This window comes from Chiloscyllium plagiosum, unplaced genomic scaffold (genome assembly GCF_037043375.1).
Source record: "Chiloscyllium plagiosum isolate Xiang-an unplaced genomic scaffold, Cpla_swu_hap1 HiC_scaffold_10, whole genome shotgun sequence".
Taxonomy (NCBI): domain Eukaryota; kingdom Metazoa; phylum Chordata; class Chondrichthyes; order Orectolobiformes; family Hemiscylliidae; genus Chiloscyllium; species Chiloscyllium plagiosum.
Genome location: NW_028270148.1, coordinates 21,780,384 through 21,808,382, shown reverse-complemented (window position 1 = coordinate 21,808,382; position 27,999 = coordinate 21,780,384). Strand labels below are relative to the sequence as shown.

The 27,999-nt window shown below is 42.7% G+C and overlaps 1 protein-coding gene and 1 long non-coding RNA gene across 4 annotated transcripts in view; one reads left to right on the top strand and one right to left on the bottom strand.

Annotated features, from left to right (window-relative positions):
- Position 1: 1 nt before the first annotated feature.
- LOC148148919 (uncharacterized) lies at positions 2-10,715 on the bottom strand. 2 transcript variants are annotated; one of them, XR_015758363.1, is made up of 3 exons: positions 10,456-10,715; positions 7,076-7,276; positions 2-1,210 (listed from the first exon to the last, which is right to left on the bottom strand). It is a non-coding gene; the product is annotated as an uncharacterized LOC148148919 (long non-coding RNA). The 2 variants fall into 2 exon arrangements; XR_015758364.1 differs by lacking the exon at positions 10,456-10,715 and adding an exon at positions 10,358-10,453.
- Positions 10,362-27,999, top strand: part of riox1 (ribosomal oxygenase 1) — a 57,660-nt gene continuing 40,022 nt past the window's right edge. For both annotated transcript variants that reach the window (XM_043695491.2, XM_043695490.2), the window contains exons 1-2: positions 10,362-10,491; positions 16,283-16,642. In XM_043695491.2, coding sequence (XP_043551426.1) covers positions 10,420-10,491; positions 16,283-16,642 — 432 coding nt within the window. In that variant the 5' untranslated portion in view covers positions 10,362-10,419. The remainder of the gene's footprint in view (positions 10,492-16,282; positions 16,643-27,999) is intronic.

Below are 27,999 nucleotides of genomic sequence, written 5' to 3'. Positions count from 1 at the left end.
AGCAATGAAAAAGTTTATTTCAGACCTCTGCAAGGGGACCCAATATATTGGCAAGACGCCTCATGTAAGGGGCGCTTGATAGCTTTCACATCTTCCTTTTATACTATAACTCGCTTCTTCTTATCAACACCTGCAAGGTTAGGGGCCTGGAACATTCAAGTTCCTTTCCATATATGGAGTTGCTTTTCTCATTCCTTGACTGTTGATATGGTAGTTTAACTGGCCTTGTAAGTTTGCTGTTAGGTTGGTTTGCCTTTACATTTTTCTGTTTGTTTACAATACTTGCCCCTAGTTTCAGTCAGGCCCTTACTTCTTTGTTTCCCTATGCCTTTATAGATTTCACAATAAATGTTAATTTTCCATTACATTTCCCCGCTTTTTGTCATTTTATGAAAACAATGACATAAAAATATACAGAGCCAGACAGCTAAATATCAAACTGCTTAGGGAGCACCAGGCCTTTCCTTAGACACCATCCACCTGTAACACAGCTTTCTGGTGGTATCATCATTGTTCTGGTGTGCCCTGTACATAGCCCATTTTCACATGTCACACACTTCAATGTTACTGTATGGTGGGATTCATGCAAATGGATCTTCCTGCTGTGGGGCCTCTGATCGTTTTACTATTTGGTATCCCGCTCCACTCATAAGCAAACACCGTAGGCAGGTACACAAGCAGGGTCCTATACAAAGCACTATCAGCATGACCAGCCCTACAACTAGTAGAGCATGTAGGATCCAATATGGTCGAATGTAAAGGTCCCCTTAGCACCCTTGGTTAAGATTACCATCTGCAGCTGTATCCCAGATGCCCCTGCCTTTACGAGTAGTCCTGCCAGGGCGTTTACTAACAGTGTGAGCTGGGGCAGCCCCATATTTTTGTGAGGTGTCTAGCAACCTTACAAATCCCTATGTATATAAGTCCAATCTGGTTATCGGAGTTTCACTACTTGCACTTATTTGGTTCCGGTGTCGTCCAATGTCTCTTCAGGCCCAGCTACACGTTTACAATGGCTGGCGTATATCCATGTGGCTCTTTCGGCGATCTTAACAGCTGTCTGTGTGTTAAGGAGCACTTGAAACGGTCCCAGCCATCTTTTTGCCTTCCAGATTTTCCTCCTGAAGTCTTTCACCATTATCCAGACTCCAGGTTCTAGATTGTGCAGCTTCCCTTCTGCTGGTTGGGGTAGTGCTGCCTTCACTTGATTCTGTATTTGAGACAAAAATGTAGAAAGTTTTATACAGTTGTTGTGGTTCTGTTCGCCGAGCTGGGAATTTGTGTTGCAGACATCTCGTCCCCTGTCTAGGTGACATCCTCAGTGCTTGGGAGCCTCCTGTGAAGCGCTTCTGTGATCTTTCTTCCGGCATTTGTACTGATTTGTATCTGCCGCTTCCGGTTGACAAGCGGCAGATACAAATCACTATAAATGCCGGAGGAAACATCACAGAAGCGCTTCACAGGAGGTTCCCAAGCACTGAGGATGTCACCTAGACAGGGGACGAAATGTCTGCAACACAAATTCCCAGCTCGGCGAACAGAACCACAGCAACAAGCACCCGAGCTACAAATCTTCTCACAAACTTTGAAGTTTTATACAGTAACATAACATCTCATCCTCACAGTGGTCTGTTATTTGTCTTACTGTAGGTCTTGGGCCAATTCCTGTGTTGGGTGGCCTACCAAACAAAATGTCAAACGGGCTAAGATTGGCTCCACCTCTCCTTCTAGATCTCATATACATTAGTACGATTGGAAGTGCCGTTGTTCATGTCAGCCCTAGTTCCTCACAATATTTTGTCAATTTATTTTTTAGGGTAGCATTCTCTCTTACCACTCGCTGAGTGGTAGGCACAGTGTTGAAACATATTTATTCCCAAGTAATCACTGATCTACTATAGCGCATTATTGACAAATGGTGTCCCATTGTCGCTACTAAGCCTTTCAGGGATGCCCCATCTCGGAATTATCTCAGTTAGCAAGGCCTTGGCTACTGCACTGACATCCTGTTTAAACGTGGAGAACGCTTCCACCTATTTGGAAAACATCTCAATTATTACCAGACAATACCTTTTCCCTTCGCTGGGTGTTAGCTAAATAAAATCCATCTGTAAATGTTCAAAGGGTCTTTGGGGCTGGGGGTGTGCTGCCTGACTCATCTGTATTCCCCTCCCCACATTATTGGTGGCACTGATAAAACATCTTTCACAATACTTCTGGGAGTAGTTAGTAAATCCCTTAGTGTACCAGTGTGTCGAAATATTTTTGACACATGGTCCTTACCGTATGTCAGTTTGGCATAGAATGGGAATAATGATCGCGGTAAACAGGGTTTACCATTGGGGCCACACCATACCCCTTCCCTCATGCTGCACCCTGCCCTTGTCCACTCACGCTTCTCCTCCGGCGTGGTCTGCGACTGTTACTCCAGTACGTCTGCTGTTGGGGGACAAATTTTTGTCATGCACATGTCAAACTGATCACTTGGCAGCTGCTGTGCTACCGCCCTTGCTGCTGGGTCTACCTTCGCATTGCCTTGAGAAATGGAATTGTTATTTTTCGTGTGGGCTTCACATTTACACACAGCGATTGATTTGGGCAATAGGTCAGCTTCCAAGAGGTCAAAAATCAGGCCACAGTATGTGATGGGCTTTCTGGTGGAGGTCAAGAAGCCCCTGTGTTTCCACAGGGTTCCAAAATCATGTACAACCCTGAATGCATACCTGCTGTCCGTGTAAATATTCACTGTCCTTCCCTTAGCCAATTTACATGCCTCAGTCAAGGCAATCAGCTACGCTCCTTGCGCTGATGGATGAGAAGGGAGTGATCCCACTTTGACTACCTCGTGAGTAGTTACTACAGCATACCCAACACAATCCTGGCCTGTCTCTCCGCTTCTAAATGCTGACCCACCCACAATAAACTCTATATCTGGATTCTGAAGTGGTGAATCCTGCAAGTCTGGTCTGGGGCTGTAAATTTCATTAGTTACAGTGACACAGTCATGTGGGTCTCCGTCTCCTTCTGTGGGGAGAAGGCGAGCAGGGTTAAAGACGTTACATCGCTTTATTGTAATGTTAGGCATCTCCGATAACACAGTACTCTACCTGAGCCAACGTGCTTCCGACATGTGTGCAGTCTTTTACTCGGAAAGCAGTAAGGATACTGCATTTGGGACGAATTCATCATAGTCGAATATATCCCGGCCTTTTCAACGGCAGCCACGGCTCGCAGGCATTGAGGTAATCCTGCCGCGACGGGGTCTAGTTCAGCCGAAAAATAAGCCACCAGCTTCAATCATCCCCCATGATCCTGCAGCAGCACAGATGTCATGCAGCCACGCTTCACATCTACCGTTTGTACAAAAGGCTTATCTGGACTTGGAATCCCCAGTGTAGGTGTAGTTTGGAGTGCCTTTTTCAATTCAACAAAGGCACTCTCAGCCTCTGGGGTCCACTGCAACGGACTCTGGCTCTGCAACCCTTTGCCATGGGCTGTCACTTAGGGGCACCTCAAGGGTTGCATAATGTGGGATAAACATTCTACAGTAGGAGCACATGCCCAAAAAAGATAGCAACTGTTTCTTCGTGTGAGACTTTGGAATTTGCTGGATTGCTTGAACTCTGTCCTGACCATTGGCTTTCCCTTGTTCAAATATTAAGTGGCCTAAGAACTTCACCTGTTGTTGTACAAATTGTAGTTTTGCGAGACTAGCTTTGTGCCCTCCCCTAGCTAATGGCAGAGCAATACAAGGGTATCCTTCTCACATTGTTCCTCTGTTGGTGCTGCTTTAAGCAGTCATCTACATACTGCAGAATCGCTGACTCCGGGGTTAAAACAAGAGTCTCCAGACTCCTGCGTACAGCCTCATTATATATGGTGGGGACTCACAGTAACCTTGACAAAGTCACGTGAAGGTATACAATTTCCCTTTGAATGAAAAAGTGAACCAGAATTGACTATCTGGGTATACCGATACACTAAAGAAGGCATTTGCTAAATCCACTATGGAGAACCATTTAATGTCTAGCGGAATTTGAGCCAATATAGTATAGGGGTTGGGAACATTTGGGGCGCGTGGAACAACAGCGTTATTGACTGCCCGCAGGTCTTGAACAAACCTCTATTCCTCTGGTTCACCTGGAATGTTTGACGTTTTTGACCGGAAAAATGGGGGTTCTCATCGGTGAGTTTTCACAGGGGATTATCACTCCAGCCTTTAGGAGGGATTCAAAGACTGGAGTAATTCCTTCTATAGTCTCAGGTTTTAACGGGTATTATGCTCTGCAAGGACGATACTCAGACTTCGGTGTTATTCTTATGGGTTTGCAGCCTCGTATGAGCCCCACATCATGTTTGCCTTTTGCCCACAACTCAGTAGGGACCTTTCTCAATCTTGGGTCCGAGACTTCTACCTTAGGAAAATACCAGGCTACCCTCCTAGGCTCTTCAGGGCTAGTGGGGGTTACCTGGACTGCCCTATCTGCCTGAGTTAGCCAATTTAGTTTCTTCCTATATGTTCGCATAGCTTCATTGAACCAGATACCCACATCGTCCCTTAAGACCCAATCTTTTGTTTTTTGTGCCTTTAGTATCCATGGTCCCAAATCCTGCCCACTGTCGTTGGATACCTTCACCAGTGACTTGTGAGGAAAAGAGCCTTCCAGATCAAAAAAAGGGTCTACTTGCCGTCACAGAGACCTTAGTTAAGTTCACACTGACTGCACATCTGTGATCATTCCAATAAAATTTGCACAATAACAACTGATCTGATTTAGCCAATCTCCTAAACCAGTCCCTCTTATATGATTCATCAGGGCCAACACGGTGTATGCGTGCTGTGCAGTGCAGCATATCCCCAGCAAGAAAATCGGTGTTAATAGGATTAACATGGTTACTTGCTTCCAGGGCGAGTGAATTGCTCACTGAACTTATTGCTCTCTGGCTTAATCGCCATTCATAGCCATACATCAGAGGTCATGAGTCATATTTTACAGGCTGCAGTGGCAAATCGTCTTTTCGTATTACCTGCAAGCCCGTCGGGGTACTGAGCAAATCCAAAGTCTCGCTGAGATCCTGAGCCATCTGATTTAAAGGACAGAATTCCGATAACAAAAATAAGAATTGAAATGTTTCCCCATTACTGGTTTTGCACAACAGAGGTGTGGTAAATCTCTCTCATATCACAACTCCTGATGCACCCATTGAGTTCTGGAACCTTCCACTCACCTTTATTTGCATCGACTATCTGAACTGGTTTGATTTAAGGACTGAATATGTTGTCCCTGTATCTACCAAAAAGGTAACTGATGTACCTTCCACATATAACATAGAAATAGGCATTGACTTATGCGCATCATTGTTATACTGAACATATGGTCCACGCTCCGCAATCTCAGTGCTCAATATGGGGGTGGGACATGTTTCAGTGCCCGTAAAGTTAGTAGAAGAGATTAGCATAAGCGAGTCTTTGTTGCCAAGCAAAAAGGAAAGAGGCTTACCTGTCCCTTGTGGGCTGCCCACCTCCACCTTAGCCTTCCCCCGTCAGTCACCCTGCTGTCCAGCCTCCAGGGCTGACTGAGGCTGTCTGTGCGGGCACTGCCTCGCCCAGTGGTCCATTGCTCTGCAAACAAAGCACCCGCCAGATCTACTTCTGCCAGCCCCTCTTCCTCTTCCACAACCTCCACCTCTGCCTCTCTCCTTTCCCACAGCACTTCCCTCTAAGGGCTGGGTGACCATTTGCATCATAGTAAGCTGAGCTTTATGTGCTTGCTATTCCATCTTTAGTTTCTGCTTATCCTTCTCTTGGGTAAGCAATTTTTCAGCATGTATTACATGTTGTTCTATCAAATTCAGCTTTCCCGTGTCCCAAGTAACACGTGTCTTTGACCTTTTTTGCTATTTCGTCCTTCATTCCACTGATGAAGCTGTTCCTCAGTCGTGCCTCAGAAATACGGTGTGATTTCTGCCGTCGTTATGTCCTTGGGTGGCGTCAGTCCACTATGGGCGTTATGGACTTCAGTGAGGCGCGTAAGGTACTGGAACACTGTCTCACCTTCTTGTTGTTTACACATGCAAATTACACATTGCAATTTTGGTCATGTCCATTCGTACTGGGAATGCCTCCCTGCAGGCAGTTGCCAGCGCTGCAACAAAATCATTAAAGTTTCTATTCCGCTCTACTTGCGGGTAAGCTGCTCTGGCATGGATGTTTGTGGCTGGCCAGTTATAACTGACTTTGGTGACATTGGCACCCAGTTTTTGTTCCAGGGGATGTCTCATCTCATGTGACTTGGGACAGAACTCAGTACAGAACCTTGTCACTTCTTCGGCGAACTTATTACCTCCAACCTCACGTGGGTCAGACAACTGCCCATAGGCACTTTCCAAATCCTTCATAGTCCATGGCTGGTGGACCAACATTGGGTACCCTTCTGGACCTGCAACTTGATAGCTTTCACATATTCGCTTAATACTATAACTCGCTTCTTCTTATCAACACCTGCAAGGTTAGGGGCCTGGAAAATTCGAGTTCCTTTCCATTTATGGAGTTGTTTTTCTCATTCCTTGACTGTTGATATGGTAGTTTAACTGGCCTTTAAGTCTGCTGTTAGGTCGGTTTGACTTTACAGTACTTGCTGAAAATGTGTTGCTGGAAAAACGCAGCAGGTCAGGCAGCATCCAAGGAACAGGAGAATCGACGTTTCGGGCATAAGCCCTTCTACATTCCTGAAGAAGGACTTATGCCCGAAACGTCGATTCTCCTGTTCCTTGGATGCTGCCTGACCTGCTGCGCTTTTCCAGCAACACATTTTCAGCTCTGATCTCCAGCATCTGCAGTCCTCACTTTCTCCTTTACAGTACTTGCCCCTAATTTCAGTCAGGCCCTTACTTCTTTGTTTCTCTATGCCTTTATAGATTTCACAATAAATGTTAATTTTCCATTACAGTAGTGTCCAACATTAGATGAGATTTGGGACTGAACATCACTTACTGAATAATCTCAAGTGTGCTAATAATAACATTAACAACTAATTTCAAACTAACTACTGGGTTTGTAATGTAATTCACTTACACTTCAAGAAGCTATATATATTCCGAAACAAAGCCTGATCCTCTGCAAACACACCAAAAGAAACATAGTCAGGCATTACATACTTTTTCAATTAAACAAAAGGTTTGGGCATAACTGTCCCTGGTGCATTCTCCATAGCAACACCTTGAATTCTGAATCAAAACAGGAATTGCTGGAAAATCTCAGCAGGTCTGGCAGCACCTGTGGAGAGAACACCTTGAATTATTACAATTATCAACCAATCAGAACTCTTTTGTTTATCAAGCATTATAAATTGTTGTTCCCTTTCAAATTTAAATCTGCTCTGATGAGTGCTTGATGAAAAGCTCCAACATCGTATCTCTTTTTACACCAATACTCAACTTCTATACTACCAAGTTTACTTCCAAATTCATTTGCGAGGTGTCCGTTTCACTGGTAAGACTAGCATTTATAGCCCATTTCTGAATGCCCTCAAGAATTTGGAGAGTTGCCTTCTTCAGTCACTGCAATCCCTGGGGTATGGTTTGCCACACTGCTGGTAGGCAAGGTATCTTAGGGTTTCAACTGAGTGAAGGAACATCAGCATAATTCCAAGTCTGTATGACACGTGTGGAGATGAAGTTGCTTGTGGTAATCTTTCTATGTGATTACTGTCCTTGTTCATAGCTGCCCAACTCTCTTTCCTGGTCTTGTCTGTTCTTGTATGGCCTCATGAAATGACCCTAAGGTGTCCACTGGTACCACCCTTTTCAACCGCAATCAGTGTGCAATGCAGGGAATGTATAAGCATGGTGTATACATGTAATTCTTGTATGTTTTCTTTACTTTTTCATGTGGGTATCACTGCCAAAATCATCATTTATTACCCATCCCCTCATTGACTTTGATATGGTCTTAGTGAGCTACCTTTAGGAAATGATACAAGATGAGTGGGAGAGCAAAGTGTGCAGAAGACTGTGCAACATTGCAAAGGGACAGAGATAGTTTCAGTGAGTGGGCAAAGATCTTGCAGATGGAGTACAATATTAATAAATGTGAAGTCATCATTTTGGTAGAAATAACAGTAAAAAGGACTATTACTTGAATGGTAAAAAGTTGCAGCAAGCTGCTGTGAAGAGGGACCTGGGTGTCCTTGTGCATGAATCACAGAAGGTTGGTCTGCATATGCAACAAGTAATTAAGAAGGCAAATAGAATTTTGTCCTTCATTGCTAAAGGGATTGAATTTAAAAACAGAGAGGTAATGTTGCAGCTGTATAGGATGCAGGTGAGGCCACAGCTGGATTACTGCTTGCAGTTTTTGTCTCCTTAGTTGAGAAAGAATGTACTTGCACTAGAAGGGGTGTAGAGAAGGTTCACTAGCTTGATTCCGGAGTTGAGGGGATTGGCTTATGAGGAGAGACTGATGGATTATATTCACTGGAATTTAGAAGATTGAGGGAGGAGAAACATACAAAATTGTAAAGAGAATAGATAAGATAGAAGAAGAGAGGATGTTTCCACTGGTGGGCGAAACTAGGACAAGAGGGCATAGCTCCAAAATTAGGGGGAGCAGTTTTAGGACTGAAATGAGAAGGAACTTCTGCACCCAGAGGGTTGTGAATCTATGGAATTCCCTGCCCAATGAAGTGGTTGAGGCATTCTCTGTAAATGCTTTTAAAGCTAAGATAGATTTGTTTTGAACAGTAAAGGAATTAAGGGATATGGTGAGAGGGGAGGTAAGTAGAGCTAAGGCCACAAAAAGATCAGCCAAGATTTTATTGAATTGCAGAGCAGGCTCGAAGGGCCAGATGGCCTTCTCCTACTCCTCATTCTTATGTTCTTACGTAAACTGCTGCAATCCATCTGGTTCAAATGTTCAGCAGTGGTTTGATACAACTGAGTACATAGATGTGGAATCACATGTAGGGCAGACCAGGTAAGGATGTCGGTTTTTCACTGAAATGTGTTTGTGACAATTGATGTTTTCATGGTTTCATTTTCTTTTAAGTTAATCGAATTTTAGTTTCACCAATGATCCAGATTATTAGCCTGTAGCCAATGACATTGTAGATATACTACATTTTCCATCTAGGTGAAAGTAAGGACCGCAGATGTTGGAGATTAGAGTCAAGAGTGTGATGCTGGAAAAGCACAGCAGGTCAGGTAGCATCTGAGGAGCAGGAAGATCGGCGTTTTGGGCAAAAGCCCTTCATCAGGAATGAGGTGGGAGCCTCGGGGCTGGAGAGATAAATGGGAGTGGGGTAGGGCTGGGGGATGGTAGCTGAGAGTGCAATAGGTGGATGGAGGTGGAGGGTAATGATATTAGGTCAGAGGGGAGGGTGGAGAGGATGGGTGGGAAGGAAGACAGACAGGTGAGACAAGTTATGAGGGCTTTGCTAAGCTTGAAGCTTGGAACTGGGATAAGGTGTGGGGAGGGGAAATGAGGAAATTGGTGAAATCCAATTTGATGCCATGGAGTTGGAGGGTCCCGAGGCAGAAGATGAGGCATTCTTGCTCCAGGCGTTGGATTGTAAGGGAGTGGCGATGCAAGAGGCTCAGGACCTGCATATCCTTGACAGAGTTGGGGGAGGGGGGGCAGTGTAGAGGAGATTGAATCGGGAGCAATGTATACAGTAAATGACATGTGGAAGTGCAGGTAAAACTTTGATGTTTGATACCACATAGACTGTTTGTTGATGGTTTGACTCTCAGCCCAAGAATTGTACAGGGCAGAAGGATGCAATTCAGCCCATTGGATCACTAAATATTCATCGAGGGTATCACCAATCTTCTGCCTTCTCCGTATAACCGTGCATGGAATTCTTAGAAAAGGAACAACCTAATTCTATTTTGCAAGCCTCAATCAATCCTGCATTCATCACCTGCTTTAGCGCACACCTTTAAAAAGAACTCCTTTTGGATTTTCTTTAAAACAAGAACATAAAATGTCAGTGGAACTCAATACCATCCTGCGGTGAGAGAGTGAACATCTCAGCAAGGTGGTACTTGTGTGTTGTGGAGAGGGGGATAACATTTTAGTAAGCTGGTACTTATATCTTGTGGAGACAGAAAACATCTAAGCAAGGTGGTACTTGTATCGTGCAGAGAGAGAGAGAGAAAGTGAACATCTCAGTAAGATGGCACTTGTATCTTGTGCAGAACGAGATTGGAAATCTCAACAAGGTGACGTTTCTGAGTTCATTGAGAAAAAGGCCACGCTGAGAAGGGGGCGGGGGAAACGAGGGCAGCGCCAGGCGAGTGCTGATTCGCTGACGCCACGTCCGTCACACACTGGGGGGCGGGGCATTGTTGTACGTACTGACGTCGGCACGGACCAGATCGGTCCGTTCCTTCCAGGCCCTGTCCCTCACACAGGCTACTATGGCCTATTCTCGCGTGTCGGCGTTGTCCGTTTACCGGAACCTGGAGGCTGAGAACGGGCTCTGCAAACAGGTCAGTCAATCAGTGCAATCGAGGGGCAGGAAATGGTTTTGGAAAGGCCCCTGTTGGGATGGAGGAAGCGAAGTCCTCGCTGCAGTCCCCTGTCCGCCGCGGCCCGGAGGCGGTTGAAATGGACATGCGGCGGCGGCTGCTGCCGTTAGGGGTCAGCTCGGGGTTACTGCTGGCTCCGCCCCCTGACGTAACGTTCGTGAAGTTCTCGGAATCTCAGTGGCAGGAGTCACGTGGACAGTCCTATCTCCACGTGCCAGGCTGCTCTTTGCAGTAGCATTTTGGACCCAGAAGCTCACTGTTAAATAAAAACAATATACAGTACTGCGCATGCTGGCAATCAGAAACATACATGGAAGATGCTGTAGAAATTCAGCAGGTCTGGCAATATCAATGGAGAGAGAGAGGAACATTTAATGGGTTGAGTCTAGTATGAGCTGGAAATGTGTTGCTGGAAAAGCGCAGCAGATCAGGCAGCATCCAGGGAACAGGAGAATCGACGTTTCGGGCATAAGCCCTTCTTCATTCCTGAAGAAGGGCTTATGCCCGAAACGTCGATTCTCCTGTTCCCTGGATGCTGCCTGACCTGCTGCGCTTTTCCAGCAACACATTTCCAGCTCTGATCTCCAGCATCTGCAGACCTCACTTTCTCCTCCTGAGTCTAGTATGACTCAATTGAAGTTCTGAAGGAGCAGGTTCAATGTTCAATATTCCATGTCTGCCTCCTCACGCACTTCAGGATTGCAAGAGGAGGGCACTTGGCTTTTGGAGTCAGCTTTACTGTTCAGTAAGGGCGCAGTTGATATGGTTGTGGGTTCACCCTCATTGCCTTGTCCAGCTTTCACCTCCTGGCCCAGCCTTGATTCCCTGGTAATAAACACAGTGAATCCCAACCTCCACCGAGGAAGGAGGTTTCACAGGCTAACAATTCTCTGGAAAAAAAACAAATTTGTCTTTAAATTATTTTTAAACTATATTGCCCAGGTGTAGCTCCCCACAAGAGGAAGCATGCTCTTTATATCCACCCTTTCATGTGTTAAAGTAATAGTTTCTAACAATTATTAATGCAATATAGTTATTAATAACTAACTCAGTCTGCCATGTCTGCATCATCTTTCCAAATTAGCAATGTAAATAATGCCATTTTCTGCTTTCTCCTTGTAATTCTGCACATGTTCCATTTCAAATTTAGCTTTAATTGAATTGATTTAATTGAACATGTTTCTACTCGAACCTAAGGAAGTGCATTCCATACCTTAAGCACTCACACTACAGCAAAGTTTTTCCTTGTGCTATTGATTCATTTCTCAATCCTTCCCACTAGTGGAACAGTTTCTTACTTTTTCAGGTCATAATGATTTTGAATACGTCAAATGTCCCTTCAGACTTCTCCTGTCCAATCCCATCCATTACTCCTTTCTTTCTCATGTCTTTAACTACCTTTGTCTTAAGTGCATCTATGTTGTTATCCTCTATGATATATAATAGGTTGCACAATTAGACCAGTTCAGGTAAAGACGTTTCTCCTGGATTTCTGTTCTGAACCTCCCAAGTGGGTAAAAAGCTCTGGCAGCGATAGAAAAATGGCAGCTCAACATGGCATTTCATTCAGTGCCCATTATCTCAGTAATGTACCATGTGTTCTGTTTTTTTCAGTGTGTTGAAGATGTGTAGTTGCAATATTTTGAGAGGCTTTTGGAATGTTTATTGCATGGATGCAACCCATTTCATCCACCTTCTCTTCTGGGCCTTTGCAAGAGCGGTTCATGGAGTCCCACTCACCTGCCTTTTCCCTCTAGCTCTGTATAATTAGTATTTTAAGATAATTATCCAAAGCCTTTTTAAAAGGCACCATTGAATCTGCCTCCACTACACCATCAAGGTACGCATTCCACACCCTAACCACTTGCCATGTTAAAAATTCTTCATGTTGCCTTTGGATTTTTTGATCTTCACACTAAGTCATTGTCCTGTGCTTGTCCACCCTTCTGTCAATGAGAACAGTATCTACTCTGTCCAGACTCCCCATAATTTTTGACATCTCTTATTAAACCTCCTCCTTTATCCTTTAAAGAGAATTAGGGGAGAAAATGAGGTCTGCAGATGCTGGAGATCAAAGTTGAAACTTTATTGCTGGAACAGCACAGCAGGTCAGGCAGCATCCAGGGAACAGGAGATTCGACGTTTCGGGCACAGGCCCTTCTTCAGGAATGAGCAGAGAGTGTTCAGCAGGAGAAGATAAAAGGTAGGGAGGAGGGACTTGGAGGAGGGGCGTTGGAAATGTGATAGGTGGAAAGAGGTCAAGGTGAGGGTGATAGGTCGGAGTAGGATGGAGGCGAAGAAGAAGACTGCAGGTCAGGAAGGCGGTGCCGGGCTGGAGGGATTCGGCTGAGACAAGGTGGGGGGAGGGGTGATGAAGAAACTGGTGAAGTCCAAGTTCATCCCATGTGGTTGAGCACCAAGGATATATTTCCCTCCCCTCCCCTATCAGCTTTCCCGAGAGACCACTCCCTCCGCGATTCCCTTGTCAGATCCACACCCCCCACCGACCCAACCTCCACTCCCGGCACCTTCCCTTGCAACCGCAGGAGGTGCAACACTTGCGCCCACACCTCCCCCCTCACTTCTCTCCAAGGCCCCAAAGGAAACTTCCATATCCGCCACAGATTCACCTGCACCTCCACCCACATCATCTACTGCATCCGCTGCAGCCGGTGTGGCCTCCTCTATATTGGGGAGACAGGCCGCCTACTTGCGGAGCGATTCAGAGAGCACCTCTGGGCCACCCGGACGAACCAACCCAACCACCCTGTAGCACAGCATTTCAACTCCCCCTCCCAGTCCACCGAGGATATGCAGGTCATTGGACTCATCCACCGCCAAACCACAACAACGCGACGGTCGGAGGAGGAGCGTCTTATCTTCCGACTGGGAACCCTCCAACCACAGGGGATGAACTTGGACTTCACCAGTTTCTTCATCCCCCCTCCCCCACCTTGTCTCAGCCGAATCCCTCCAGCCCGGCACCGCCTTCCTGACCTGCAGTCTTCTTCTTGACCTCTCCGCCTCCATCCTACTCCGACCTATCACCCTCACCTTGACCTCTTTCCACCTATCACATTTCCAACGCCGCTCCTCCAAGTCCCTCCTCCCTACCTTTTATCTTCTCCTGCTGAACACTCTCTGCTCATTCCTGAAGAAGGGCCTGTGCCCGAAACGTCGAATCTCCTGTTCCCTGGATGCTGCCTGACCTGCTGTGCTGTTCCAGCAATAAAGTTTCAACTTTAAAGAGAATTACCCAAGCTTCTCCAAGTATCCTCAGTAAAGATCTGAAACCATTCCTGTAAATCTTTGCTGCTGGAAGCAGAGTTAGTTGTTTCAAAGTGAGACTTAGAATCACGGAATCATACAGCATAGAAACAGCATAATCCCAAACTAAACTAGTCCCACTTGTCTGCACTTGCAATGTTCCTCCAAATGTTTCTTATTCAGATAATTGTCTAAATTGTCTTTTAAACTGTAACTGTACCTGCATCCACCACTCCCTCTGGAAATTCATTCTGCACACAAACCACTCTGTGCTTTAAAAAAAATTACCTCATTTTTAAAAAATCTTTCTCCTCTCACCTTAAAAATATGCCGTTCAGTTTTGAAGTCTCCCACACTAAGGAAAAGACACTTGCCTTTGCCTTATCTATGAGCCTCATTATTTTTTAAACCTCTATAAGGTCACGTCTCAACTTTTTATGCTCCAGTGAAGAAAGCCCCAGCCTTTCCTTATCATTCAAACCCTCCATTCCTGGCAACTTCCTGTTATATCTCTTCTGAACCCTCTCCAGCTTAATAATATCTTCCTATGACAGGGAAACCAGAACTGGATACTGTACTCCAAAAGATGCCTCACCAACATCCTGTACCATTTCAACATAACTTCTATTCTCAAAGGTCTGAGAATTGGCTGTATTCTTGCAAAGAGATCCTATGTTGGATTGGCTGGCATCTCTGTAGTCCCCTCTCCCTTCCGCTTTCTGATTTATAGACAATGTTTTTCTTATATTCTGCATAAAATGAATGCAAAATATTTATCTGGTGATTAATCATGGGCAACCAGATTATAAGAGACACTTTGGGATTAGTTGGCTTCAAGATGCTATCACTAATTCTGAAAGATTTGAATCGAATTAGTTGTGAGAAATGGGCTCAGTACTTGTAGAGTGGTGTGGACAGGTATAGTACAAGTTGTTAATGACTAAAGAGGAGATATCTGGCTAACATGATTGAGTTTTTTGAGATGGTAACAAGTCATGTCGATGTGGGTGGTGGATTTGATGTAGTCTATATGGATATTAGCAATGCTTTTGGTAAGGCATGGCAAATTGGTCACACAGATCACAAAAGCAAACACCCATGGGATTTAAGGTGAAGTAGCAAGGTAAATCTAAAATTAGTTCAGAGATGGAAAGCAAAGGGGAGTGGTTGATGGGTATTTTTGAGTGGTTGGCTGGCCTCAGTGGGTTTCATGTTCGGTTTCAGCTCATTTGTATTTATAGCCTTTACAATGATTTGAACTTGAATATAGAGGTTCGATTGAGAAGCTTGCAAATGAAACATAATTTGGCTGTAGCCCGCTAGAAGATAGCAGTAGGCATGCCAAGTAGAACAATGACAAATAAGGTTAAACCTGGAGCAATATGAGATAATGTTTGGTAAAGGCTAATCAGGCAAGAAAGTGGTAGGATGCTAAGAAGCATAGAGAAACAGATCATGGGCTCCAAACTGATTGGACCCTAGAACTGGCTAGACCAGTAGATAGGTTGTTCGTTGAGGCTTACAAAATACTTATTAATCCTAGTCGAGCCATTGAACACAACAGTTGGAATGTTGTGTGGACCACTGGTTAGATCACAGCTGGAGTACTGTGTGTAGTTCTAGTTGCTGATCTTATAAATATAAAGTTGTGATAGTTTCAGAGAACTGCTTTCTTATTAGAGAGAGTTGGAGAGAGATAGAAAGAGACATGACTGATGGTAAATTTAACCTGTGTGGGGGTGAAGTCAAGAAACTAGGACCTTCATTGTAACTTCAGCCGGTATGGAAATTGAATTTGTGCTGTTGGTATCACTTTGCATTGCAGATCAAGTGTCTAGTCAACTGAGCTAATTGATCCCCAACTTCACTATAGGAAAGGTGTAATTGCACTAGAGAGAGTGCAGAGAAGTGGATGGCATGGTGGCTCAGTGGCTAGCACTGCTGCCTCACAGTGCCAGGGTCGATTCTCACATCGGGCAACTGTCTGTGTAGAGTTTGCACATTCTCCCCGTACCTGCATGGGTTTCCTCTGGGTGCTCTGGTTTCCTCCTACAGTCTAAATATGTGAACATTAGGTGGCCATGCTAAATTGCCCATTTTGTTCAGGAATGTGTAGGTTAGGTGCATTAGTTTGGGGTAAATGTAGAGTAGTAGCAGAATGGGTCTGGGTAGGTTATTCTTTGGAGGATCGATGTGGAATTGTTCGATTGAAGGGTCTGTTTCTACACTGCAGGGATTCTATGATTCTAAGATTTCCAAGGATGCAATCTAAACTGACAAATTTTAGTTGTAAGAGATGATTGTAGCATATATACCACTCCCTGATATGACAGACAGACTGAAACTAACATTGACTGAGTTTCAAACTGACCATTTTGGTTGTCAAGCATTCATGATTTTATGCTAAATCATCCAAGTTTTGATATTGTAAAAAAAGTGTTGTTTGCTTTCTACTGCTTTACTAATGAGCGATTATTTCTTACAGACCGATGGATCTTCAAATAAGACAAATCAAGAAAAACAAAAACATTCGCTACATTTATCCAGGAGGAGGAAGATAATGAAGAAGAAACGAAAATATTTAAAAGTTAAACTGGAATCCTCATTAGATATTCATGTTGTGAATAATGCCGAAATACTACATGGGATAAATGACTGTGCCAAGAAGGACCCCATGGGTTCCCGTGCTAAAAGAAAAATTAACAGCAAGCGGGTGCGTAAAATTAAAAGGATGAAGTTAAAGTCTAAGAAATTTGAAGCACTGTCCAATGATGTTCCAACAAACTGTTCTACAGTCAAGAGCACAACAACCTTCAAGAGGGCGTTTCCCACGAAACCTTTCGAAGTGAGTATTGCAAAATGGAGTTCATGGTCTCGCCTGCAAGCATTTGTTCACAAACTGTTCCTTTCTTATAATAGGGGGGTGCCAGTGTTGGACTGGGGTGGACAAAGTTAAAAATTCACCCAGTACCAGATTACAGTCCAACAGGTTTATTTGGAAGTACTAGCTTTCAGAGTGCTGCTCCTTCATCGTGTAGCTGTGGAACAGGATCATAAGACACAGAATTTATAGAAAAAATTCGTGTCATGTAGCTGAAATGATATTTGAACAAGCCTAGATTCCCGTTAAGTCTTTTAGAATGGATTGCAGGTTTCAGTTTATTAATATGTAAATCCCAGAACTATCACATTCTCAAGATAACTAAAGGTTTTTAAAAAAAAGTGACATCTCAGCTCCAACAATGTGTGCGGTTGGAGTCTGTCTGTATCCCAGTCTTGAGTTAGACTGGTTCTGTTTTTAACATAGGAATTTATGAAAGATTACATGCATTGATTGCCTGCAGATTGTGAGCTTTTTGATCAAAATAGAATGTATCTGCAAATAAGTTCTGGGATTTATATATTAATGAACTGAAACCTGCAACCCATTCTAAAAGATGAAAGACTTAACAGCAATCTAGGTTTGTTCAATATATTATTTCAGCTCCATGACACTATAATGTGTTTTATGATCCTGTTCCACAGCTATCTGATGAAGGAGCAGTGCTCCAAAAGCTAGTACTTCCAAATAAACCTGTTGGACTGTAACCTGGTGTTGTGTGATTTTTAGCCTTTCTTATAACTTATTGGCAATAAGTTGTTTAGATGTACAAATTGCAAACATTGAAGAAGAGCTATGAGATAACACAGCACCATTTAAAACTGAACAATGTCCAGGTTTCAGGGCATAAACTAAAGTAAATGTAAGGTTTTTCGGACTGTTGGTTTAGTGTGAAATAATTTTTGTCATTTAAGTACAAAATAGTGGTGTTAACTATAACTAATGATGTTTTTTGGAATATGAATTCAGTCATGCTGTTACAATTTTGTACAAGAAAGAAAACTTTACAAACTAAATCTTGACAGGATAAGTCTCAGGTATGAAAACAAGACACTAGGTAATCCCACATCACTGGAACATCTGATACTGACACATATATCTTGCTATAGCTGTTGTCCAATATTTTATCCTGGTCACATCCTAGAGGAATATAGTTGAAATGCACAAAATGGGCCTAGTTTTAAAATGCATTGCAATAATAGATAGAGATACAGACAAAACTGTCTTTAAACGCAGAACTTCTTAAAAGATTTAACCTGACTTGAGTAGACAGAGGTTATCTGCAAACTATAAAATCATTATATTTTTTGCACTGTTGCTAGCAGTCCTGCCCAATATAGATAGCATATAACAGACACAAATCACAAGAGAATATCACCAGTGATGCCTCTGCAAAATCCTGCAAACTCACTGGCAGGATAAATGCTCCAATATGATTGTCTCTTCTCAAGTTAGCATTTCTAATATTGACGCACTGGTTATAGTCAGTCACCTGTGCTAGCTGGGCCACATCATCTGCGAGTCTGACACACATCTTCCAAAGCAAGCTCTCTGTCTTGACCTTCAGAACACTAAATGGTTACCAACAAGGTAAGGAAATGTTTAAGGATGTTCTTAAAGTCTCCCTGAAAGAGTACATTGTCCTCACCAACTTGTGGTTATCACTTGTCCAAACTGGAGAAGCAACATCTATGGAGATGCCAACCAATTTGAATATTGCTGACTGATGGCGAAGACCAAGTACAAACATTGGAAGGAGAATGTGAATACTTGAGTCATCAAACACCACCTGTCCCACCTGTGGCAAGATGTAGAACCAAAGTTGGATCATTTAGTCGATTAGGACCCACAACACCAGAGTGGAAGGAAGTCATCTACAACTACGAGGAATTGACTAAGTAGAGAAGGACATAAAGTCCCCTCACTATTATATTCTTTTAAATAAACGCTTCAATAAGTTCATCAACCTGTCAAGGCACTGTGACCAAAACCCACATCAAACAATCAACCTGTGGAACTACAATTGAAATTAAATCAAAATATTGTTACTGGGTGATGATGCATCCTGGCACATGGTGCCCATTGGTCCCTCAAGGCCTGTATTGTGTTGGTGGACACCTCGTGCACCCTCCAAAAGGACATCCAAATGTGGATCTAACAACAGAAGAAGGGTACTATGACCCCCCTCCATGACTGGCTGCCCAGACCACTTGATGGCTACTTTGGCCAGGTACAGGAGCAACTCTTTCAAGAAACTAAATGGGAGCTGCAAATAAAGACATTCAATGTAAATGCGAAACACTCTTTCCTTCATACTGTAAAAACTGCATGTGACCTGGCAGTCGGTGAACCTGCTTGAACTGTTAACACATGTTATTACTTCCACTCCAGATCCAGGATGGAAAGAGAAAGTATCTGCTTTTTGAAAACCCTCTATTAACTCTGGTGCTGGAAGGTAGGACATTGAGCCAAGGTGGATTTGAGTGACAGACAAATGTGAGAGAGTGGAGACTGGTATGGCAGCTGCATGAAAAACAAACTCCTCCATGCTGTTTTGAAAAGCACAAGGGAATTTCACTAAGCTGGCTCAAATTATAGTTGCTGGTCCTGGAGATTATCCAGAGCCAGTGTCCAGTTCCAGAAGGATAGGGTCACTTCACTCAGCGGTTCTAGGTGGTTCGGGCTGCGTACTGGACGTTGGTGAGCACTCTAATGGCCAATTGTATTATCATCATCATCATCCAACCCACTTCTGCTTCATCTAACACATCCTGAGTCTGGTCAGCTCAGCATTTTGAACCCCGTCTTCCAAAACCTCACTGATGGAGGAACCCATTGTTAAGCAGTGGCTCTGTTTATACCATCTGTCACTCCCTCAACGAGAGAACTGTAGGGCGAGTAACTACACCCCAAACCAAATAAAAGGCTGGCAATTCCTGAGAAAAAGTCAAAGGACTCATCCATTGCATAAACACATGCTAATGGCTTTCCATTCCAGTGGAGATCAATGTCTATAGCACTGCTTAATGTGTATTAAATGCATTCACTATTTTGGGAAACCTCAGATTATCTGTCTGCAATTGGTACCTCTTTAAGGTGGAATTAATGTGACTTCTTGGTTGATAATTGTGGCTGAGTGGTAAAGGTGATGAATTAGAAACCCAGTGGTGTGTTGGGTTTAATTCCTGATGACTATGATTGTCTCAAGGGAAACAATTTTCTAAAGGGCTAAGGTAGTGCAGTGGTAGTATCCCTACCCCAGGATTGACTCTATAACATCTCTGAAACAGACTGATTTAAAAAATACCTAATGTGACTGCTAAATTGCTTGTCATTAGTGTCTAGTTACCACTTACACTAATGACCACTGATTGTAGCTGCAACAATGGCTGGAAAGAAAAGCAATGAGCTTCAACACAAAAGATTGAGCAAAGGAGGATGATGAGCAACCAAAGATGAACTGACTTGCAAAGGCAGTGTAACCAACTTTACAATGGCATCGACATGTAGTGGAAAATGTGATCTCTTAATAGTTGACAAATTGTGCAGTATATGCTGAAGTTTAGCATCCAAATAGAATTGTCAGAGTGATTGAGGGCATTTTGTTTTTAGAATACACTTGTAGGATTGCAAGCTATCGTCAGCGAACTTTTCTGATTCAATGATGACTCCAGCCATAGGAAAATGTTTTTAATTTTCCTCACGGCCAATACAGAGAATCACATCCAGAGTGAGATATAGCCTGAGTGAGTATATAGTTTGGGGAATTTGGAGGGAATGTGGGAATTTGTTGCAGGAGGAAGAGATGTTTTTTGCTTTTTTTTCCAATTGATAGTTTGTAAGTTTTTTAAAATGATAAGTTGACGTCCATGATCAGGAGCCCAGCACAAAAGAGTGTCATCACCGGTAAATTGTAAATTCATTGGTGATAGTTACTAATTTGACTATTATAGGTTTTTTTCAGATTGAAGGTAAGTCAGAAGAAATATTTCTAGACTGCAAACTAAAAAACCAGTATGAACTTTTAAAAAATCAATTAAGAACGAAGTAATCTAAAATAGAGGCGCCAGGTAATGTATTATAAATGCATGATGTGGGAGCTGGTGGACCCTATTGTGGTTCATAGTGACCACATCTGTAGCAAATGTTGGTTGCTTGAAAAGCTCTGGCTCAAGTTGATGATCTGGAATCTGAGCTTTGAACACTACGACACACCAGGAAGAGTAGAATTGCCTGGATGCTGTGTTAGAGGGAACTCATACCCCTTAAGATTAACAACTTTGAGTATGGTCAATGGTCAGGGACAGGAGCATATGACTCTGAGTGAGGCAGGTAGAGAGATCCAGGTGTGGTGCTAAAGGAGCCTCAGCTGTTGGGTTTGCCTAACTGGTTTAAGGTTCTTGCTTCCTATGTGGATAGAGTGAGGGCTGTAGAGAGAATGAGCAAACTGACAATAGCACTGTGGTACAGCGAGCTATTAAAGAGGGAGAATGAAAGAGAAATGTAGTTGTAATCGAGGATAAAACAGGGGAATAAACATGGTTCTCTGTGGCCAGGATTGAGAATCTGGAAGGCTGTCTAGCTGGTGCCTGGATTCAGGACATCCCAGCTGCAGAGGAAATTGGAGTAGGAGGGGAAAGATCCAGTTGTTGTGGTCCATGTAAATACCAATGATATCGGTAGAAAGTGGAAAGGCCCTCACCAACCTTTGCAGATGTGCCATAAAAAGCATACAATCTGGGTGCATAATGACCTGTTACGGTAACTGTTTTGCCCAGGACCGTAAAAGACCATAGACAGTTGTGTGCGCAACCCAGATCATCATGGAAGCCAGCGTTCCTTCCATGGATTCTATTCACACTTCCATGGATTCCATTTACAGAAAAGCTGCCAACATAATCAAAGACCATTCCACCCTGGTAATGCTCTCTTCCAACCTCTTCCATCAAGCAGAAGACACAGAAGCTTGAACACTTGCACCAAAAAGTTCACAATCTCATTAATCTTGATCTTGCCTCATGCTGGATGGTGTAATGTGTATGCCTCACTCAGTCCAAGTTCCTTTCACTCTATAATCTGTATGTCCTTGCTTACTATGATCTGCCTGTACTGCTCGCAAGCAAAGCTCTTCACTGTGCTTAGGTACATGTGATAATAAAACAAATCGACTCAAGAGGTTCTGCTGAGAGAATATGAGCAGCTGGAGGCTAAGTGAGAAAGCAGAATCAAAAAGGTAATAGTCTTGGGATTGCTACCTGAACTGTGAGCAAATTTGCACAGGTCAACAAGACTCAAAGGTTGGTATCAGAAAAACTGGTTCAAATTCAGGGAACTTGGCAGCAGTACTGGGGAAGGAGAGAACTGTTACAATGGGACAGGTTCCACCTGAATCATGCTGGGGGACCAGTGTCTTGGCGAATCGTATAACTAGTGCTGTGGCTATGCCTTCATACTAAATAGATGAGTGGGGGTAGGTGCAATTCAGTTGCATGGAAAAAGTAAAAGGCGGGGAGGGCTCTGCAGAGGTTATTAAAGTTACCAGAGCAAGAAATAAGACAGTGTATATGGAAAGGGTCAGGAATCTAATTTAGACACAGCAGATGAGGGGACAACTGTGAGAAGGGGGACAGTTAACACAGGATTGAGGGTGTTATACTTGAATGCATGCAGTATATGAAACAAGGTAAATGAGCTTGTAGAGTAGATCAAAATTGGCAGGTATGATGTTGAGAGTGTCCGAGACGTGGCTGCAGAGATCAGGGCTGGAAACTAAATATCCAAGGATATACGTGCTAATGAAAGGACACAGAGGTGGGCAGTTTGGAGAGGGGTTGGTATTGCTTTGTTCATAAGAAATTAAATCAAATCGATAGCAAGAACTAATAGAGTTGGAAGATATAGAAAGTGTGGATAGAGTTGAGAAACTGCCAAGGAGAAAGACCCTGATGGGAGATATGGGACTCTGAACAATCGGGATGTGGGGCAGAAATTAAATCAGGTGATAGAGAAGATATGTAAAAAGGCACTTTTACAATAACCTTAGGGGACTTCAATATACAGGTAGACTGTAGATGGCACAAAGATAGTTGAAAGGACAGATAGTCGTGAGGAATCGGGGAGGCTGCAGAAAGACTGGACAGGCTAAGAAAGTGGGCAAAGAAGTGGAAGATGGAATACAGTATGGGAAAGTGTAAAGTTAAGTCAACAATTTTTACATGCCTATTGTCTATTGATTTTTTTTTGTGTGAGGCTAATGCTTGCAATTTATTATATAGTTCGTCGGGAATGTTTGTTACATGTGGTTCTGTTTTTGCCAGCTCATCAATCACAAGTTGAGGTATGGTTTTATCAAATGATTATCAATTTTGTTTCTCATTTCTGATGGAAAATCAATATACTTGGACGTGTTTTGCCTTTGTATTGAGGATCTTGGTTGATTGTAGGTTATTGGTATCTGTATTCCTTCGAGGTGGGGACTTGTATTTGAGAGGTAAATCATAATTGGCTAATTTCAGAAATTTAGGTTGACGTTGAATGTCAAACTAGCATACTGCTTCAGTTTTATTTCATACTTCATACTTTAAGCTGCTAGCTTTGTTCCTATCTTTAAATCTCTGTGTAAGATGAGTTTCTCCTGCTCTCTGCGCTAACAAGAAATACAGAGGAACTCGATTATCCGAAGGACATGGGTGGGTACTATTTTGTTCGGATAATCGAATGCCAGATAACACAGTTTAGCCAAGCATTGGGATCTTGCAATCTTGTTTGGATAATCCGAAATTCGGATAATCGTATGCCGGCTAATCGAGATTCCTCTGTATAGAAAATAGGAGCGCCGTTTCACTTTTCAGATTGATCATGGCTGGTCATTCAATTCATACCCTATTCATGCTTTCTTACCATACTTTTTGATCCCTTCGGAACTATGTCTAACTCCTTCTTGAAAGCATTCTATGTTCTGGCCTCAATTGCTTTCTGTGGCAGAGAATTCCACAGGCTCACCACACTCTCTGGCTGAAGAAATTTCTCTCCATTTCAGTTTTATGTGGCTTACCCCGTATCCTTACACTGTGACTCCTGGTTTACTTAGATTAGTTTACTTAGATTACTTACAGTGTGGAAACAGGCCCTTCAGCCCAAAAAGTCCACACCGACCTGCCGAAGCGTAACCCACCCAGACCCATTCCCCTACATTAACCCCTTCACCTAACACTATGGGCAATTTAGCGTGGCCAATTCACCTAACCTGCACATTTTTGGACTGTGGGAGGAAACCGGAGCACCCGGGGGAAACCCATGCAGACACGGGGATAATGTCTAAACTCCACACACAATCGCCTGAGGCGGGAATTGAACCCAGCTCTCTGGCGCTGTGAGGCAGCAGTGCTAGGCGCTGTGAGGCAGCAGTGCTAACCACTGTGCCACTATGCCGCCACAGATATCCTATGGGTCCTAGCTCTGCCTTCCTTTTTGTGTGACACATAACATTCTTTCTTTCAGTCCTACTAAGGCCTCCCACCACGATTATTATACCTTTTTTCCAGGTATAATAATCATCATTTTGGTGTTCCTCCCCCGATCCCCACCAAAATTAAAAACTGCCATTAACTTCCCTTCCAATTTCCACATTTTTCCCAGCTTCAAGACAGTCCACCTTCGATTCTACCTTTCCTTGACTTCTTTCACTCTATTTCAAGGATATATTGTCAATTAATATTCACCATAAAACTACCAATATCCACACGTCTCAACTACAAATTCACATATCTAGAGCATTCCATTCCATTCTTCCAATTTCTCTATCACCAGCATATCTATTTGCTTTTGTTTTGTGAAGTTAGAATATTCTTGTTATAATCGTACAAGGCATTGCTGAGACCACACTTGGAGCATTAAATGTACCTTTGGTCTCCTAATCAGAGGATGAATGTTCTGGCTACAGAGACAGTGCAACACAAGTTTACCGGACTGATTCCTGGGGTGACAGGATAAAGAGACAGCCACACCCCCCATCAGTTAAGACTACATTCACTGAAGTTTGGAAGAATGAGGAGGGAATCTCAGAAACCTATAAAGTTCAAACAGGAACAGAGAGAGAAACTCAGGAAGAATGTTCTCAATGACTGGAGGAACACGAGGTCATAATTTAAGAATATGGGGTATGCCATTTAAGACGGAGATCAACCAAAATGTCATCACCCAAAGAGTGATGCGCCTGTGGAATTTCTGCCACAGAAAGCAGTTGAGGACAGAAAACTGAATGTTTCAAGGAGATAAATATAATTCTTAGGGCTATAGGGAGCACTAGGTATTGGCAGAAAGCAGGAACAGTATACGAGTTGGATGACCAGCTGTGGACTAAGTGGCGCAGGATTTAATGGCCTGTGTTCCTATTTTCAATGTTTCTACATTCAAAATATGTGATTAGGATTTAGTCCATATAGTGGGGTGAGATAGGTGAAATTTTGTATGACAGGCAGCTTGAACATTTAATATTGATGTATATTTTTCATTTATCATAGATTTTCAATTTTAAGCGAGCTTGGATTTTATATAAATTTTGGCAGATTATTAGTGCACAGGGGCTGTAATTTGCAAGTATGTATTCAGTAAATCCATAAATCTATTAGAAAATAAAACAATTGTGCCAGTTGTAGTGTGCAATCCAAAGCATGGTCATCAGCCCACACATGGTTGCATTCAGTAGACTGACTATCCTTAGCCAAATTCAAGTTGTAGAAACAGTCGGAGAAGTTGCCTGATGAATTCCTTACAGAAGTCTTGGAAAGCATAGTTATTACTAAGAAGCAGAATGCAATTGCTGAAAAAATTCAGTAGGGCGAAGTAAAAGAGCACTAATTTACACATATCTAAAGTATGAACAATTTGTAATTCTTTTTGAAAACTTACATTGGGCGTCAACTCCCTCTAAATAACTTGAAATTTGTTTCATTTTGATGGGCTAATAAATGTGTACATTGTGGGTCTTTAGCCATTATTTGTGCATGCTTTAATTTGATTGTGATGTTGGCATGGTAACATTTTGTTGCCAGGAGTTGCAGATTTGTAGTGTTTGGAATTATGGGTATGAAATCTGCAAGTGCTTTGAGTGGATTGTTTTTGATTTGTTTCTTTTATTTGTTGCTTATTGCAACATTTTAATGTTGGTAGAATTGTTGAGCTCTCATAAATGGAATTTTATTGCAGAGTAACAATGACAGGAGAGTGGAGCCTAAGAATGTGATCAATTCAGTGACAATTGAAGTAGTTCCATCGGGTTGTTGGCATTACGCTGCCCAGATGCCACACCCATTCTATAAGTACAGACCATCATCATTATTCACATGAAGATAAATATTTTAATCAGCGCATTAACCTCACTAGCTAATTAACGTAAAATTTTGAAGGTGAATGTAAATAATCCTAGGTCTCGATTGGGGGAAGAAAATGGAAAGGAACGAAGCAATGACTGAGGTGAGGTTTCTTAAAACTTTGGGGCTCATTGTCTCTTGTGGACTCTGGGTTTTGCAGTCAAGACCCGTGCTGTACATCTCTATGACTGTGACTCTAAGACAAAATTGTGTGGTTTCCTTGAAACGAACAGTCAAAATTTAGTGCTATATGGCGCTTTTTTCCTGTGAGGTGTTGGGACAGTGAAATCCAAGAAGGACTTCCTGTTTTCTTTGTCTGCTGTCTGTCTCACATACACAATCCCCCTGTCCCCCCATCCCAAATCCAAGACATTTTGTAAGGTTTTTGAATGACAGTGCAGTTTCATTAAACTCATTTCTCCATTTATTTGACTGAGTAGCCATGTTTAATCCAAGAGTGTCATAGCCATTTATATTGCCCCTATCACTTCTTTGAGCGTTAATCAGCTAACACGCCACTGACCTCAGATTGACCAAGTAATATTCCAGTTTGCGCAGTTCATTGCACAGTGAATTTATTTATTGAGTAATCACAAGATCTCCTTAATACATTTCCTGACAGTTTACCATAGTCACTTGTCACACTGAATCCTTCAGATACTAAATTTATTATGCATGGTGAGAGACTTGAGATTTGTTTGGATTTGCTCCACTTGTTGATAGAGTCCCTGAAAGGGTGATGGAAGCAGATTCAGTAGTAACAATTAAAGGCAATTTGGATAAATACTTGGATGGGAAAATGTATTGTGCAATGGGAAAAGAGCCAAGGAATGGAACTAGTTGGATAAATCTATCAAAAACCTAACACAGGAATGATAGAGCAAATGGCAGTCTCCTGTGCTGCTTCATTTTATGCTCTTATGCTTATATTCTAGAGACACAAGCTGAAAGCTTGACAGCCTGAGAGTTTCAAATGCTGATTAAAGTACTTGCTACTGTTTATAAGTTTGTGCTGATAAAGGCACCATGAATCTCACAAAATGGTGCAATATAGGCAAGATAAAAATCATACTTTTTGAGGGTAGATTAGGCTCAGTCTTTTTCCTCTCATACTTTACAATATGCACTGACATACAATCAGAAGAATCGCAGAGAATTGGTCTATCTCGTAACCATCTTGGGCTTTGAATCAAAAAAGTGTATTCTATTGTCTATTTCCTTTAATTTTTCAATGTCAGTGCTCTTAAGAAAGTGTTTATATGGTTAAAGCTATTGAGTAGGTATGAGACGATCACTTATTAATGATTGATTTATAGTGACAATTTGTAATACTGTTAGACTGCAACCGTACCTGCTTCTCCTTAGTCACCTCTTCATTGGCTCTGATACCAATGAACATCATGTCCTGTCATACTCCTCTGCAATCCACAGGGTAAAAACAAGGACTGCAGATACTGGAAACCAAATTCTAGATTAGAGTGGTGCTGGAAAAGCACAGCAGTTCAGGCAGCATCCGAGGAGCAGCCTGAACTGCTGTGCTTTTCCAGCACCACTCTAATCTAGAATCTGCAATCCACATCCAAGTTCTTGTTCACATTTGACTGTGACAGCAGCAGTTCTGTGATCGAAAAAAACTAGCTTTAATTCCCAGTAGAAGGAACTGCCTCTACTTCTGTCTCTTACACAGTTGCCTTTAGAGACACTCCACCTCAAGTTGATAATATAGCCTTAATGTTGGTGTCTACCTTCAAACATGATATTAGTCAACGTAAACCATACCCCATACTCATAACTTTGGCCCTGCAAAAGTCCTTTTATATCCAATGCCACAGTTGATTTCAATATAATCTTGTATTTCAGACATCCCCAGTGTCTTGTTCCACCCTAAATCAATGAGATATGGTAGCGATATATTCCTGGATATGGCTGCTATTTCCTATTATTTCCATT